We start from the raw sequence: 15,294 nt of genomic DNA, 5'->3' as shown, positions 1-15,294 counted from the left end.
TCAGACAACACAAAGAACACACGGAAAGGGAAAATGCAGGTTCAGAAAGAGCTTCCAGGAATGAAGCCTGATTCAGGCCACCTTCTTCAGGCAAACCCAAATTTCTGCTTAATAAACTATACTATGTAATAAAAATTACATGCATGAGTTCATCTGCTTCTTGTTGTTCCACCAGTTCACAGACTTCCACTTATTGCTTGTCAAAAAAAACATCAGATGTTTATAACTTAAAAATCTTTTGTTGTTTGTTTTGGGTTTTTTGTTTGTTTGCATTTGTTTGCCTGGTTTTTGGTTGGTTGGTTGGTTGGTTTTTATTTCTAGCCCCTTTCAAGGGCCAGAGCCCCCAGGGCCTCCAAAATGCAGCTGATTTCAGGAAGACTGCACAAAGCACTAAGGATTCTGTACTACAAACAGTGCTAAGCTCCCTTGCTTGTTTCCATCTCTTCAAGGGTACTCTCTTGTCAGTAAATCATGAATTCCACAAGCAAAGCAGTACCTCAAGCCACACACACAACTCAGTATATCTCTCTCTCACTCACAACTGAAAAGGAAGAAACAAGACTTTAAAAAAAAAGGTTATTTAAAGTCAGTCATAAATGGCTCAACTCAACTGTAAAATTATACCCTGAGATGAGTTAAATCGGCTGCTACTTTTTATGTTCTTGCTGCAAAGGCCATGCTTCCACACCTCATTCGGTTTTACCAGGTGGTCAGGAATAAAAACATCCAAAAAACCCTAATGAAACAAATTACAGTGTATCAGTCAGTAAAGCAGTAACTCTCAAAATAAGGTTCTTAAATACCCTCCTTGAAGTAAAAAAAAAAACCACAAAAACACACACCACAAAAAAACCAACCCACAAAACAAAAGACCACTGCAGTTAGCTTATCTAGAAAAGAAATTACATGACTTCATAATAAAAACCAACTAATTTAAACATTGTGATTAATGGAAATTAAGAGTAACAGAATCTGAAATTACTTTCTAAGGACGGATTTGGACCAGGACTAAAGTAACACATAACATTTGAAAAAAATAAAATAAAATCTGTTTTTGCCTTGGATTTTTTGAACTATATTCAATTCAAGATACTACAAAAGAACTGCAAAACCACACAGCTTTATTGATGGCCCCAGCCATTATACATTTTATTAAAGGCAATATAATTTAATTTAAGCCACCGCAATTGCCAAAGAACATTCACTAGTAGAAAAGGCTTTCTTCAGCTCTCTCAAAAACTTCTTCCCAGATCTCCAGGGCTCAGGTGCTCCAGGTGCCCTACAATCTGTGAGGTCTCAGAGTGAAGTGTTTTCCTGGTGGGCAGCATTGGTAACCGAAGCAGAGAGCAGAAGCTGGAGAGGTTTGGCATGGTGAGAGACTTTCAGTGCATGAGATGCCTGAGACGCAGCTGTGAGCCTCCTCAAAGAGCCGGTGCTTCAGAACTGCCCTTTACCAAGTAAACGCCACAAAAGCACAGATCAACAGGCTGGTGTAGGATTTTATGGACAAGTTCTGTCCAAAACCACTTAGCAGGAAAAGGGGTCAGAAAACAATAGAGTATCTCAACTCAAGACTAGTCAGCAATACACAAGAGACACCCAAGAGGAAACAGCAACATGGAAGAACAGGTAGAAAACAAATGTTGTGGTCCCAGTGTCTCCCATCTATCTCAACCCAGCATAAAAAAGAATCAGCTTTTTTTTCTTTCACCAGAAGATAGAAATGTGTAAAATGTGTACTGACCATCTGTGAAATGGTTTTACTAACAGAAGAGACTATGTGTGCCATACTCTGCTGTCTCTGTCCAAAAAACATCAGAGTGCAAAAGCACACACCAATACTGTTAGAATATTTTTCTAATTTTTAGAGTGCACTTTTGCATGAAACATAGCACATAGTTGTAAAAACAACTAATTTCAAACAAATATCACACTATTAAAAAAAAAGGGCAGTAAGTCATTAAAATAAAAGTATCTACCATCATAAATGGTTTGCATTTAGCCAATGTCAGGTGTCAGATAAAACATAAAAAGGTCTATAGAGACCTAGCCTGCTTACCTCTGTATTTGGTTGTAGTGCCTGTCCATCCTGGGCTGCAGATGGTACTATTGCCCACGTAATGTTGGCACTAGCAGATGATAAGGAGCTGAGGGCACCATTTTTCAATTGCTCTGTGGAGTGAGACTTGGGCCCAGACCATCCCAGGATACCTTCTGAAGCAGAAAATGGGTGTCAGCTTAAAAGAGACAGATTGCAGATTTCTTCTGTTCATCTCATCATTTTACTGGTATCTCTTCTCTGCTTCCATGCACAGTTTTACTTTAGTAACAAAAATACTCTAGGATCTTTTATGCCAGTCTGTGATAAATATTTTTTTTAAAGTCAATGAAGGAAGATTTTAAAATGTTACTCCTACCACCAGATACAGTTGTACATAAAGAGCATACAATCTGATACATCTTAGTAATTAAGTATTCTCATCCAGTATTTTAATAGTTATGAAGCAATCCAAGATATTCTTGACACAGTGCAGTTGCCAACACCTGCCACATCTTATAAATATGGATAAGCACCAGAAGGGGGAGGAATTATGTAGCTTTTGCATCAGCCCTGAGTCCAAAGACTAGTTCAGCTAACATGCTCTCCATGCCTCCTTCTTCTTTCTGAAATCAGAGTTTTAAGTTTAGCAGCTATATTTTCTTTCTGACTGTACTATTAAAAGCTCTTTCTAGATTAAGTGCTAAAATGCTTTACCAGCCCCAAGACCACAGTTTAGAGAAATACACATTAAGCAGGAATCAAGAACTAGACATCAGAATAACCCTTATTTTGGGGGGGCGGGGTGGAACCTGATTTCCAGGTTGTGCCATTATTTAAGGATGCTAAGACAGAAAGAATGACCAGCTAAGGTAACTACAGTTGTTCCCCCCTTACTGCTGTAGAACATAATACCAACATGCAAATCAGAAGCCCTTAGCACAGGGCTTAAATTTCAGCTATTAATTATACACTTCTGTAAAATGCAGAGATACGATAAGAAAATTGCAGCTCTTCAGTCATTACCATAATTTGTATATGAAAATATGATTAGTGTCACAGGGAGGATCTCCTCCTCTCATCACAGACCACTTTTTTGTTTTTTTAGGATAACCCCAATCAACACAAAGTACATTAAGGAACATGTAATTTCTTCTCTCCATATCAACAAGGGTTACCAGGGCTTCTCAACTAAAGTAAATGGTCCCTAAATCCGGTGAGCTAATGCTGAGCACAAACAAATTAACACATTATTTAAAAATGGGCCACAAATTCTAGAGCTGACCTCTTAGCAAATTCTAAAGGTAAAATAATTACACAACATGCCTCTCATTTAAAATGGCACTGTTATGATGTCTTCAGGTCTACTTAGAGTGATTTCATGGCACTGCATTTTGTTGAAGAAAGGATAAGCAGATAGTTAAGTATAAAATTGTTTTCAAAGATCCAAGTTACCAACAGGGGAAAAAAATCCAGTGTATATTTCACAGAATTACTCAAATTTCCCATCACCAAGGGAAGAACCATCTCCATGGCTCTGCTATCAGGCTACATACTGCTAAGCTTTTTAGGTTTTGCTGACTTTGAGGACAATGCCAGTAGATATTTTAAGTCCCAGCCAAATTATGTTAACAATGTGAAAGAAAATGCAAGCACCAAACAAAAAAACATTTCCTCGGACTGGCTCTAGTCATTGGTCCAACACATCAGGAAGCCAACATTTGGAACCCCATTCCAAAGATGGGGTCAAATCAACACACAGTGTTGGTAAACATGGCAAGGAATGAGGAGCACAGTGACTGCAGTCACATCTCTGTGCTTGCTCCCCAGGTCCTGAGCAGTTTGCTGCTAGGAACAAAGGATAAACCCAGATGCCTCAAAACAAACCCCAATTCAGAGGATAATCTGAAGATTGTTTTGGTGGATCCAAAATGGATTGTCCCTGCATAGGAGGCAGGAATCAATGCCATCAGCATCAACAACAGAACTTAATGGGAAAATTTCAAACAAAAATATTGGTTCCTTGGAGGGAATTCACATGTCTCTAAACCATTAAATCATTCTAATTAGTTGATTTTGAAGAAAAAAAAAATAATAAACGTGTTTTCCTTTTTAATAGCCACAAAGGTTTCTAGAGAGCATTGTCATGGTTTAGGCCCAGCTGGCATCAGGAAGGAGAAAATCCACCTTAAGGCTCATTAATCAAGACATGGATAGGGAGGTTTTCATTCCCCAATTAGAGTAATGGGCAAAGAACAGACAAGTTCAACTTGAGAAGGAAAAAAACCTAATTTAATCTACAAGGAGAAAGAGAAAACATGGACAGACCTTAACACCTTCCACTCCACCCCTCCCTTCTTCCCAGGCCCAGATCTCTTCACTCACTCTTCTACTCCCCCTCAGGGCACAGGGGACTGGCAGGGGGAGTTTAGGGTCAGTTCCCCACAGGGTGTTTCTGCCGCTCCTTCCTCCTCAGGGGGAGGACTCCTCACATTCTTCCCCTGCTCCAATGTGGGGTCCCTTGCATGGCAGAGAGTTCTTCAGGAACCCCTGGGACATGAGTCCCTCCCGCAGGTGCAGTCCCTCAGGAGCTGCTCCAGCCCGGGCTGCACGCAGAGTCACGGCTGCTGCGGGAGCAGTCACCTCCTCTGACACGGGGTCCTACACGGCTGCAGATCCACATCTGACCCTCTCTGCAATCCCCCACAGGCTGCTGCTTCATGTCTGCCCACCCGTGACATTCAGGGGCCACAAATCCACGTTTACCCCACCATGCTCCTTCAAGGACTGCTCCACCACACTCCTCCATGGGCTGCAGGGGCACAGCTGCCACCGCACCATGGGCTGTGGGGAAATCCCTGCTCGGGCACCTTTTCCCTCCTTCCTCACTGACCTTGGTGTCTTTTCCCTCTGGCATTACTCTCTCACTTCATGTTCTATTATGCTCTGCAGGTCCTTTTTTTATATATTTCTTTTATTTCTTATATTTTGCAGCTTTGTTTCCCTTTCCTAAGTATGTCACTCACAGAGGCTCATCCAGCTTCCCATGTCTGCTCAGCCTTGGGCACAGATGGGGGAGGGATTGGGACTGGGGAGCTTCCAGCATCTTCTCACAGGAGCCACCCCTATGCTCCCCTGGCTTTCAAAACACCACTGCACTAACCCAAGACAAGCATGCCCACGCTCCTGGCTCCTCATTACTTTACAGTAATTAATGTCAAGCTATTTTTCTGCTTCTCCCTGTCAAACAGCTGAATATTGGATTACTGCTGCTATTTTCCTATTACAAAGATTGAAAAAAAATATAAAAATTGAACTAACTTCCCTTTCAATGTTTGAAAATAAGTCCTCTGATAATTTCTTTGGACTATCCATTTTCTCTCTGAACACACAATCTATTTTGGCCTTCACTGAAAAAAAAAAAAATTTAAATTGAATTTCTGAAAATAAACAAGAAAAAGCTTTCACTTCAATAAGCATATTGCTTTGGGGGAAATTTTAAGTGTGAAGATTTACTTCACCATCACATATTTTTAAAAACACTATACTAGTTTTCCTCTTCAGTACTAACACATCATGCGAAGACCAATTCATTTTTCTCCATGTATATGGACACTCTCTTGAAGAAACAGAATCAGTTAGAAGTATGCAAGTATGTTTTCCCACCTGTTGCAAGGGCAATGATACTCTCACAAAACATCAGATCTTGTCAGATTAATAAATTTTTAAGCAGACCTTAACAACACATTAGGACCTAGCCAATACCAATGGCAAGAGTGTGGATGGCAAGATCCAAAGGACAAAGGATAAAGCACATAAGTTTTCTCACATTTACATTAAAAAAAAAAAAGAAAGTTAAATCCTGTTTGCCTGCAACTTGACTACTTTGCAGGAGAGGCATATGCAATAAAAGATATTAGTCATATGCCACAAAACTTAAATAAATAAAATGTCAGCTCTCTGAACAAGCTGAGAAACTTCAAAAGCTTTGAAGTATCATCAGGGGAATCTTTGATGATCTCGATAATCTAAAAATCTTATTCTGAGATGTCAGCATTCTTGTATGACCCCATGGGAGCTGCTGTAGACCTAACATAGCAGCTTCTTTAGCTTCTTCAGGTAAAAGCAAAGTAGAAAGAGAGAACTCGGATATATTCTTAAAATCTACTAAGATGAGAAAACAATCTCTATAGAAAGTGACAGGACACAACAACATGGCTCTTACTTCACTCACATGATCACTTGTACATGAAAAACTCTCATCTGCACTAGTAAAAATTACTCTTACCAGGAAATAGTAAAGGCAGTTGTTGTTTGTCCCATACCAAATCAAATTATTTTTTTATTGGAATTTACTCTCCACAGACTAAACTGCCAGCCTGTAAATAATTTGATGTGTTTTAATGGAGCTGCCATCTTTGCCACTTTATGGCACTCTAAATTTTCTATCCCAACTTAATTCCTGTTCTTTTAAAGGCTTCAAGGAGAAAGAAAGAAGATATAAAGACTACTTCATGAGAAAGTTTGGAGAAACTCTGAAACTCTTCAGAGCTGGAGAAGAATAAGATGAAACTGCTGTCACTGTTTTGTTTTTAAGCCAGATTTCTGCAGCGTTCTGTCACAACTGAAGACATCTGACAGAAAGGTAAACTCAGTTCTTTGACTTAGAATTTCACAATTCTAAAGAAACTCAAATTATATACAAACACAAATGATATAAAAGCACTCACGTGTACACAGAGGCATTCATATCTACACAGCTACTTTAGTATTTGCTTTAAGACTACGCAAAGCACTACACTAATTAAAATAAAACATCTGTTTCTGCAGTAAATTATGCAAAAACTAATAAGGAAGTTCCAAATACATGATTAGAAGAATCAGCCAGATCTGTTCTACCTGCACAGTGTTGGTTCTGTGATTCCAGGAGTGAAAACCCAAATATGATTCCTCTGAAAGTTCAGTGCACTTGTACACACTAAGTGACAGTTCTTACAGAAAATACCCCAAAATTAGTTTCTTTCCTTCTTCCCTGTGACACTGATTTCCACAGTGATGAACAGGCAGCAGATAAATGCACTAAGGCACAGGAGAATGCTTCTACATAAGTACAGCATCCTGACACAACCTGTTCTCCTTTCTCTATAGTAATGTTGCAGTTCATAAAACCCCACCTATTTCAGATGGCAGAACAGGCTGTAATCCCACACAAATGCCCACTGGAGAAAAGTGTTTCCTTCTCACAGGTGCATGCAGCAGGAGGGAGGGAAGTTCTTCTCAAAGCCAAGGTTTACAGGAGATTTTTCAGTTAAGCAATGTTGGTAATTTTCTTTTGTTGGTTATGATTTTCTGCGTGTCAGATGTACCTTCAAACTATGTTTTTGCATGATGAGTAATGCCTGAAATATGCTTAACACCTACTTCATAATTCTATAGCAAAAACCTTTCTATTTTTAAGTCCTCTGGTCTTGGTTTTCCTGGAGCAATTGTAAACTAACTTCTATTGGTAAAACTCTTACAATATACTGTAACAACACTGACAAATATCCCCTTAACAATGCAATGGTAGGCCTTGAGGAGAAACCAAGACTAGATCTGGATTCCTTCCCCTGACAGAGATGGATGCGACAGTTTTGCTTCTCCAATGAATCCTACAGCAGGCTGAACCAGCAACAGCACATAGCATCTGCTTTTCAGATTTCTCACATTTGCTAATGCTGTGCAGAGACTAGAAAATAACATTATCTTCCAAAGAAAGAAGAACGTATCAGGAATACTGCATTAGCATTTAGATAGAAGAGCAAATTGTTTTGGTTATTCTCAACAGAAGCAACTCTTGCAATGTTGTATTTGAGGGAGACCTGACAGAACATCCCAAATTTAATAAATTACACCAGTAACAAAGAATATGTTCTCCCCTGTTTTCTTTCCTTACCCTTCCTTGCCCACAAGCCTTGGGAGGGATGGTATGGGGGTGGTGGGGAAAGGGGAAGGGGGAGTTAAGCAAGGAACAGAACTCCTCTGCTCATTTTTCTCTTCTCCTGCCATCTCAGCTGCAGAAGTTGTCATTTGTAGTTCTCAGTCCCTAACTGTCATTAGTAGAAAAATTGAAAGCATCTAGATTTTGTTTTTCCTGTCCATTTATTTTCTCAAAAAAGGAGGCAACCGAGAATCCGCTACAACAAATTTCACGTACTCCCCACCCCCAACTCCAGAATAGTCTTCAATCCATTCGCTGCCATGGAAGCCAAAATAAGCAGCATTTGCACACTTCAGAAAGTCCATAGTGAGGATGAGTTTGGGTTTAGTTTTTAAAAATCCTCAAAAAAAAAGAAAGATTCTACTTTACACTTTGGAAAAATGGGCAAGTGTGAAACAGCAAAATATAGGAGAGAATTCCTATCAGGGAATTCATTACTCATCATGCAAATTCCTATCAGGCTTTATTCAGTAAATGAATGGCTGCTGTCAAATGCAGGCTAAAAGAACAGATCTGTCTGTGCAGACTGCTACTTCAAGACAGGATTCTGTCTGCTGAAACACTGAAAAACTAAAAAAAAAAAAAAAAACCACCATGAAACAAACAGATTTACAACACAACTTAAGCTGGTAAAGCTACTTTAAAACAAACATTCAAGTTTGCTCTGTTAGCAGTTTGGGAAGGAAGGCTGTTAACTATGGTAATAGTAAATAGGCTCTACAGATACTCTTCTGTCAAAAGCTGCAGGAGGAAAAAATAACACTAAACATTTTCAAGTCTGAAGGGAAAAAATGTGGTTTCTTCACCGCATTTCTATTTGAAAAGGCACCTATTCCCTGTCCATGCCAAATGAACTCAGGCTTGTCACAAGGCACTTAATTGATAAGCACATACAGGTGACATTCGTGGCCAGTAAGAAAATCCTCCACACTTTTCTCCCTCCTACAAAAAAACCAAAAATTCTAAATCCAAAGATGCTTGTATAGATGCAATCCCTCATCCTCAAGTCACTACATGTAACCAAAATGGTCAGCTAATATTATCCTTCTCCAGTGTATTTTTCAATGAAATTTTTAAAAAACCCTACAAATAATTTAGCAAGTGATCAATGTATGTATCTTTAGTGACAACAGCTAGAAATTAAGTTGACATTATTTTGATGCAAAAGTAGAAACACAATCACAAAAAAACTTCCTTGAAGCTTTAGGGTAGAAATAAAACTAATAATTGACTACTCTTTATCATAAGATTGAACACAGTTTAATCATGTCTGCTTGTTAAGCTTGAGGTCTAACACTGACAACTCATGAGAAATATGAAAATGAAGAGAAAAACATCATGGCATCCTTAAACTATTCCGTGACAAAAGTTGCCATAAAATACTTACAGTTAAGACCTACAGAATCCTAGATTCTGGCTCAGATTCCACTACATTTTCTACTCACACTAATGGAAACAAAGCAATAAAAATATTTACATCAAAAGAAAGGAGACTTTGAAACTTTTTTTTTCCTTTTAAAACAATATAGGTCTGTAAATCCATTTAAAGTGGCCACTATTTAATTCTAATCTTAACATGTGCATTCCATAAGTAGTAGGTCAGAAAATCTCAGTTACTTCAAATTCTTGCTTTAAATGCAGCAATACTGCAACACCTACAACACACAAAGGAGAAATCAGCAATCCTTGAGTAACTGGCCATGAAGACTTCAAGGACACAAGCAAAGATACAGAGAAAGCAGATATGTATCTCCTTTTCAGGCTGTTCTCCCTCTTTATGGCATAATACTGAGAGCTTTTGATGCTGAAGAAAGGTAAACTCAAGGTTTAAGTTCAATTATTTCTCACACTTCACATGAGCAGAACTGTGCTGCACTGCTGGACTGGCCTGTTCTCATGTACTGTGGGCTAGAAGCAAGAAATTAAGTTAAATTCCTATCTTGTCTCTCTACAAAATTGTGGGGATCCTGCCCCACAATGCCTGTTAGCATCTTGGACACCATGCAGCAGGTAAAGAGATAGCACTGGGAGGAAAACATTTGGCAATTAATTGTACAGGGCCATCACCTCTTGTAGAAAAGGTGTTTGAGACTTCCTATCAGAGGAACAGACTGCTTTTACGTTAGCAAAGAGATATTTTCATCAGACAGCATCAAGAGATGACAGTAAAGGTCATCTTTTGGTTGTGCCTTCTGGGGATGAAACTAAAAACATCACCTGAAGGACAAAGAATCAAAATGAAATCTATCATTTCTCATAATTAAAGTTTGCTAGAGGATTACTTAAAAGGCATTAGTCCGATTAGGTAGGAGTTTATGCAGCCTTGATGACTCTGAAACTCTACCAACTCAGCAGAAACATTAAGTCTATTAAAGTATGCCCAGATAAAGATTAAGTGTTCAGGAAAACCAGTAATCAAGACTTTTAGGCCAGGTTCTTTTAGGCAGCTGTGTTGTATAACAAGGCCTGGGGAAAAGGAGAGAGGGGGGTGGGGGAAAAAAGCCCGTGCATTTCACAGACTCAGTCAAGAGCCAATGCATTTCACAGACTCTCAGTCAGGGAAAGGAAAGTAAATATTTCAGCAGCTTTTAGGTTTTGTGTTTTGTTTTTTTTTTTTTTTTTAGATTGTAAGGCAAAGAATAAGCACACATGCACACTAAAGAATTAACTATTTGCATCCAGATTCTCACAGAAACACCAATGATGCTTGTGTGAACTTGTAATACAGAATTTGAATTTTGATTTCTAAAAGGAATCTTGTACACATTTAAAGTAGTAGCAGGAACAAACAAAAACATTTATGAAATTTTATTAAGTACTTCATAGTTGTGGCATTCCACTGTTTTTCAAAAAATATGGGATTCCCTTTCAGCAATAACTATTTTCTCTGTTCTTGTGCACAGATCCTCAAAAATCATCATCAAGTCAAAATACAGGCACTAATTTAACAGATTATTTGGACACAGATTCAAGGACATGAGCAATTCAAATCATCTATGTCTGACAGTTCACTTAGATCACATGGACATGAAAAACAACCTTCAGGGACTTTGGAACTACAAAGTCTTTTCTCTGAAGGATGCTTTTCATCTTTCCGAAGTGGTTCCAAACCACTCTCTTTTGAAATGAAATTATATTAAAAAATTCAGTTAAATGCATTTTATTGTTACTATTTAGATATGTGCAAGGGGTTTTGCATTTTCTGCAAGAAAACCAGCATACAGAAAACAAGAAAAAAAAATTGTTGACTTATGTTCCTTTATGAAATATATCAGAAAGCTATGATATACCACAGTACAAGTGTCAACATTTTCACAGGTTTTTTTCCAAGAACCCTTTTTACATCATTTGCTCATTTCTCAGCTGACCTCATATTTCTGTTCTACCCACAATGGGAATTCTTCAGAGGGCTTCCTAACTAACTGTCTCAGCAACCCTGAGGGCATATCCTGCCCTGTAGTAAACCTACTCTAAGTAAGGACAAGTTGGGGGAGGATGTTGCTAAAGCACTTCAAAAAAACATAAAGAGCCCATTTCTGCTGCTGTTGCTCCTCTCATATTAGGTCCTGATCCTGCTCTTAGACTAGGCAGGGCAGTTTGTGCACAAAATAACTGGCCACCTTTTTAGAAAGCTAAAGGTCCAGCTTCCAGTGTTACAGACAGAGATGCAGAACTGGGTGAACGGAAAAAACTGAACTATGTAGGGACTGAGAGGTTCGTGCCAGCAGAGCTCAATGCAGAATCACACTGTTTGACATTTTAAATCTGCCACAGTTTTTTGGAGTTTTTGTTTGGTTTTGGTTTAGTTAGTTTGTTTCTTTTTTAAATAGCAGCATGAAGAGCGCTTTCCAGATTTAAAGAAAACCACACACTGGAATAAATCTGCCTTAACAGTATCCTTCAATGTAGAAAACTAGAAATATGATTTTCAATATGACATTGCATAATATAACGAGTATTTTTATTGAAAAAAAAAATCTGTATTATGATTTCAATTTAAAAAATAAAACACTACCAAAAACCTAAACAAACAAGCAGATTCTGCCTTGACATTAAGAATATAGGCTTATCTACCTAATCCCCATGCCTCCCCTGTTTTCTGTCTTCCTCTCTTCAGAACCTGATTTCCCTGAGAAGATTTGATACTTCTTTTCCTCCTCTCTTTTGATTTAAATAGATTTTGCATCTTTTTTTTTTTTTTTTTTTTTTTGGCAAAAAAGGAAATTGTAATACTTGAGGCTATAGCGCTGTTACAAGCTGCCCACCTCCATTTGCCTCTCAGAGGAATGGTTAATTTTGCTTACATCAGTAGCATAATTGAGAACCCCAAGGCACATAAAGTGATACCCAAGAGAGCTTGTGCTCACCTGACGACAGTGTCCTGTTATGATGCTGGCCCACTTGGTGCATGCTTTGCTGTAACAGAGTCAGGCATTCTCCAAGGCAGCTCAGGGTGGCAGCAGAGGTAGCTTTTAAAAGCAGCAAGTCCTGATCCAAGGCAGAAAGGGGCCCAGAACTTGGGAGAGCTTCAATGGCTTGTACAAGATTCTTCTGTTGTACCTCAACTTGGCTCATGATCTGTAAAGGTCCAAAAACATCTGCTGTCATAGGAAATATGACTGTGTAGCTGTTGAATTCTTATGGGTGACTAAATGTGAAGAACTACCACAAATGAATGTTAATGTTCTGATCCAAACATACCATATACTTACCTACAAAAACGAAGGGCTTGAGACCATCAAAGGCCTGTAAAAATGTCAACACTATGTTAGAGAGAACAGTCTCTTAAAATAGAAGGCTCACAGTAGGTTTAACAGTGTCACTCATACTTTCTGAAAGTCTTTGTAAGGAGAGGTATGAAAACACTACTTCCTTCTCCATTATTAATTTAGGCTTAGATTTTTCTTCTGCTTGTAATCTCAGACACCCAAAGAAGCTACACTGTCCCTACTCCTCCCTTCCTACATAAAACTTCTAATCGCCATTTAAAAATGGACATTTTTCATTTCTGAAGCATCAATAAGGAATTATTTTTACTAAATAAGGTAACTTAAGCTCTCATACATTAGCATAGGATACAACATAGACAAATTATTCACTATCAAATATGAGTAACAGCTGTCCAGGAGAAAGTTAATCTGTTTGTAGATTCATCCAGGTGAAGATAAAATGCGTGCTTGTATAGCAGATAAAAACAAAGTTATTTGAACAGGCTGTTTGTTCTTTAAAGAAACTCCAAAATATTTTCTGAAGTCAAAAGAAAAAGCAGATGCTTAAAACTTCTCTTTCCAGTTTTACAGCCTGTATAAAATGACACATGAAAATGACAAGCCTCTTTTGTTACTTACCTCACAAAAAACTTATTGAAAAACTTTACAGGTTCATACTTAGTTATCCAAAGCTTTCCAACAGAAGTAACTAAAACCTTTACAAGCAACCAAGATTCAAGTTCTATTTGTCCACGGTACTATACTGTAAAAAATGTATTGTTATCAATGTCATTACTTTTTTATCTTTATTATATTGTCAAAGTATGGTGTGCTTCCTGTAGCCTCTTTATGCTGTGGTAAAAAGACTTAGTAGTTCATGTTGAGTACACTGAAAATCAAGAAAGGAAACTGAACTCAAAGATCCAAATAATCATCCAAATAAATGAAGAAGTTAGACTAGAATTAAGTTAGAAGATGTTGTTGCAAGGTTCATACGAAAATATAGCTAAATGCTTTGCTGAAGGTTACAATAATAAGATTTTAATACTCAATATTTAAAAGAGGCCAAAGCTTCAGTAGAGGCCACAGTCAATTCTAATTCTCCTTGACAGAAAAGCAGCTTGGTCAGAAGGTGACACAGACCCCAGCAATACGCAGCCTTAGGGAACCACTGGTGCTCTGCTTTGAGAAGTCATGTATCCTGTAACTGAGCTCCACAGCACAGACAGAGGGCTGCTTCAAAGCTAAAACAAAACCAAGAGCAATGCAGGCACACACTCATGCAGATATTTCTCCCTCGGGAAAGAGAGCTTAGGGAGGGAAATTGAAGGAACAGCTAGAAGATCATCTCTGTGGAAGACTGCACAATATAATTGCATGGAGAAAGCTTCTTTCCTTTTTCCACTGTGAATGAAAATTCCTATTCTAAAGAGTCACTGAAGAACTCTGGCAAAAAGGGAAGGAAATAACCAATATGATTGAAATAACATAACTTTTTTACATGCTCACCAGTATTTTTTAAAAGTAAGTTGTTGACAAAAGATTTTAAAGGAGCTGAAGTGAGATTGCCCTGAAAAGAGTAAAGCAAAGGACAGACACCAGGCCGTGCAGCTGCAGCAGTATCATCTGTCTTGCTTGTGGGTCTGCTTTTTGCTGTCTCAGGAGGAGAGGAAGCAGAGTTCTTGATTTATCCGCTCTCTATGCTGGGTTCAGAACCACAATTACAAGCTTTGATCTTGAGAAAGTTATAATTTACCTTTTCTTCCCCAAAGTTAAATAACTTGCTTAATTTTGAGTGACTTTGCTCTTACAAGGGGTTATTTCATTATCTTACAGCTCTCCATCCTCCCCATTTGCAAATAAGTTCTCAAGTTTTGACAACAGCAAAGACTATTTGCCCCTGTCTCCTCACCCACTTCTCTTTCCATTCTTCTTTCAGCTTTGGCATCCTCTCTTCCCCTATAAATACCTTCTCATAACATGGAAAAAAAGCTGGATATTCCCACAAACACACTCAAACTACAGAAATGCAACTCTATGCTAGATATGAGATGGAAAAAACCGAAATAACTGCCAGGACTGTATGTATTAAAAGGAATTATATGTGTGTATATCCAACATGACATTTACCTAACTGAAAAATGTTTGGTTAGAGGAAGCCTCAGGCTAGGAGAAGAACAACTCACATGGTTTGCTCCTTTCTCTGTCTCCAGCCCATGAGAAGACAACATTGTTTTCTTATCAACACCTTTCCTGAAGCTCAAAGGAGATTCAGTTCTTGTAGGCTGCCAGAAATTCTGATATTGCCTTGTGGTGGGCTGATGTTGGCTGGACACCAGGTGCCTGCCAAGGCACTCTATCACTCCTGTCCTCAGCTGGACAGAGGGAGAAAAAAGTATGATGAAAAGCTTTGTATCAAGTTAAGAACAGGGAAAGATCACTCACCAATGACCATCACAAGCAAAAGACAATCAACTTGGGGAAATTAATTTATTACAAATCAAAATCAGAGTACAGTAACGAGCAAATAAAACCCAAATCTTAAAACACTTCCCCCCCACCCCTCC

General features: G+C 38.5%; 1 protein-coding gene across 2 annotated transcripts in view; it reads right to left on the bottom strand.

The window, feature by feature from the left end:
* OSBPL10 (oxysterol binding protein like 10) overlaps positions 1-15,294 on the bottom strand; it is a 118,195-nt gene that overhangs the window by 37,097 nt on the left and 65,804 nt on the right. The window contains exons 5-6 of one of the 2 annotated variants that reach the window (XM_071735445.1): positions 12,386-12,596; positions 2,060-2,214 (exon numbers count right to left, since the gene is read on the bottom strand). The exons of the other annotated variant lie outside the window; for it this stretch is intronic. Coding sequence (XP_071591546.1) covers positions 2,060-2,214; positions 12,386-12,596 — 366 coding nt within the window. The remainder of the gene's footprint in view (positions 1-2,059; positions 2,215-12,385; positions 12,597-15,294) is intronic. 2 annotated transcript variants of the gene reach the window in all.

This window comes from Heliangelus exortis, chromosome 2 (genome assembly GCF_036169615.1).
Source record: "Heliangelus exortis chromosome 2, bHelExo1.hap1, whole genome shotgun sequence".
Taxonomy (NCBI): domain Eukaryota; kingdom Metazoa; phylum Chordata; class Aves; order Apodiformes; family Trochilidae; genus Heliangelus; species Heliangelus exortis.
Note: the sequence above shows the minus strand (reverse complement) of the source record. Positions and strands in the feature narration are given on the sequence as shown.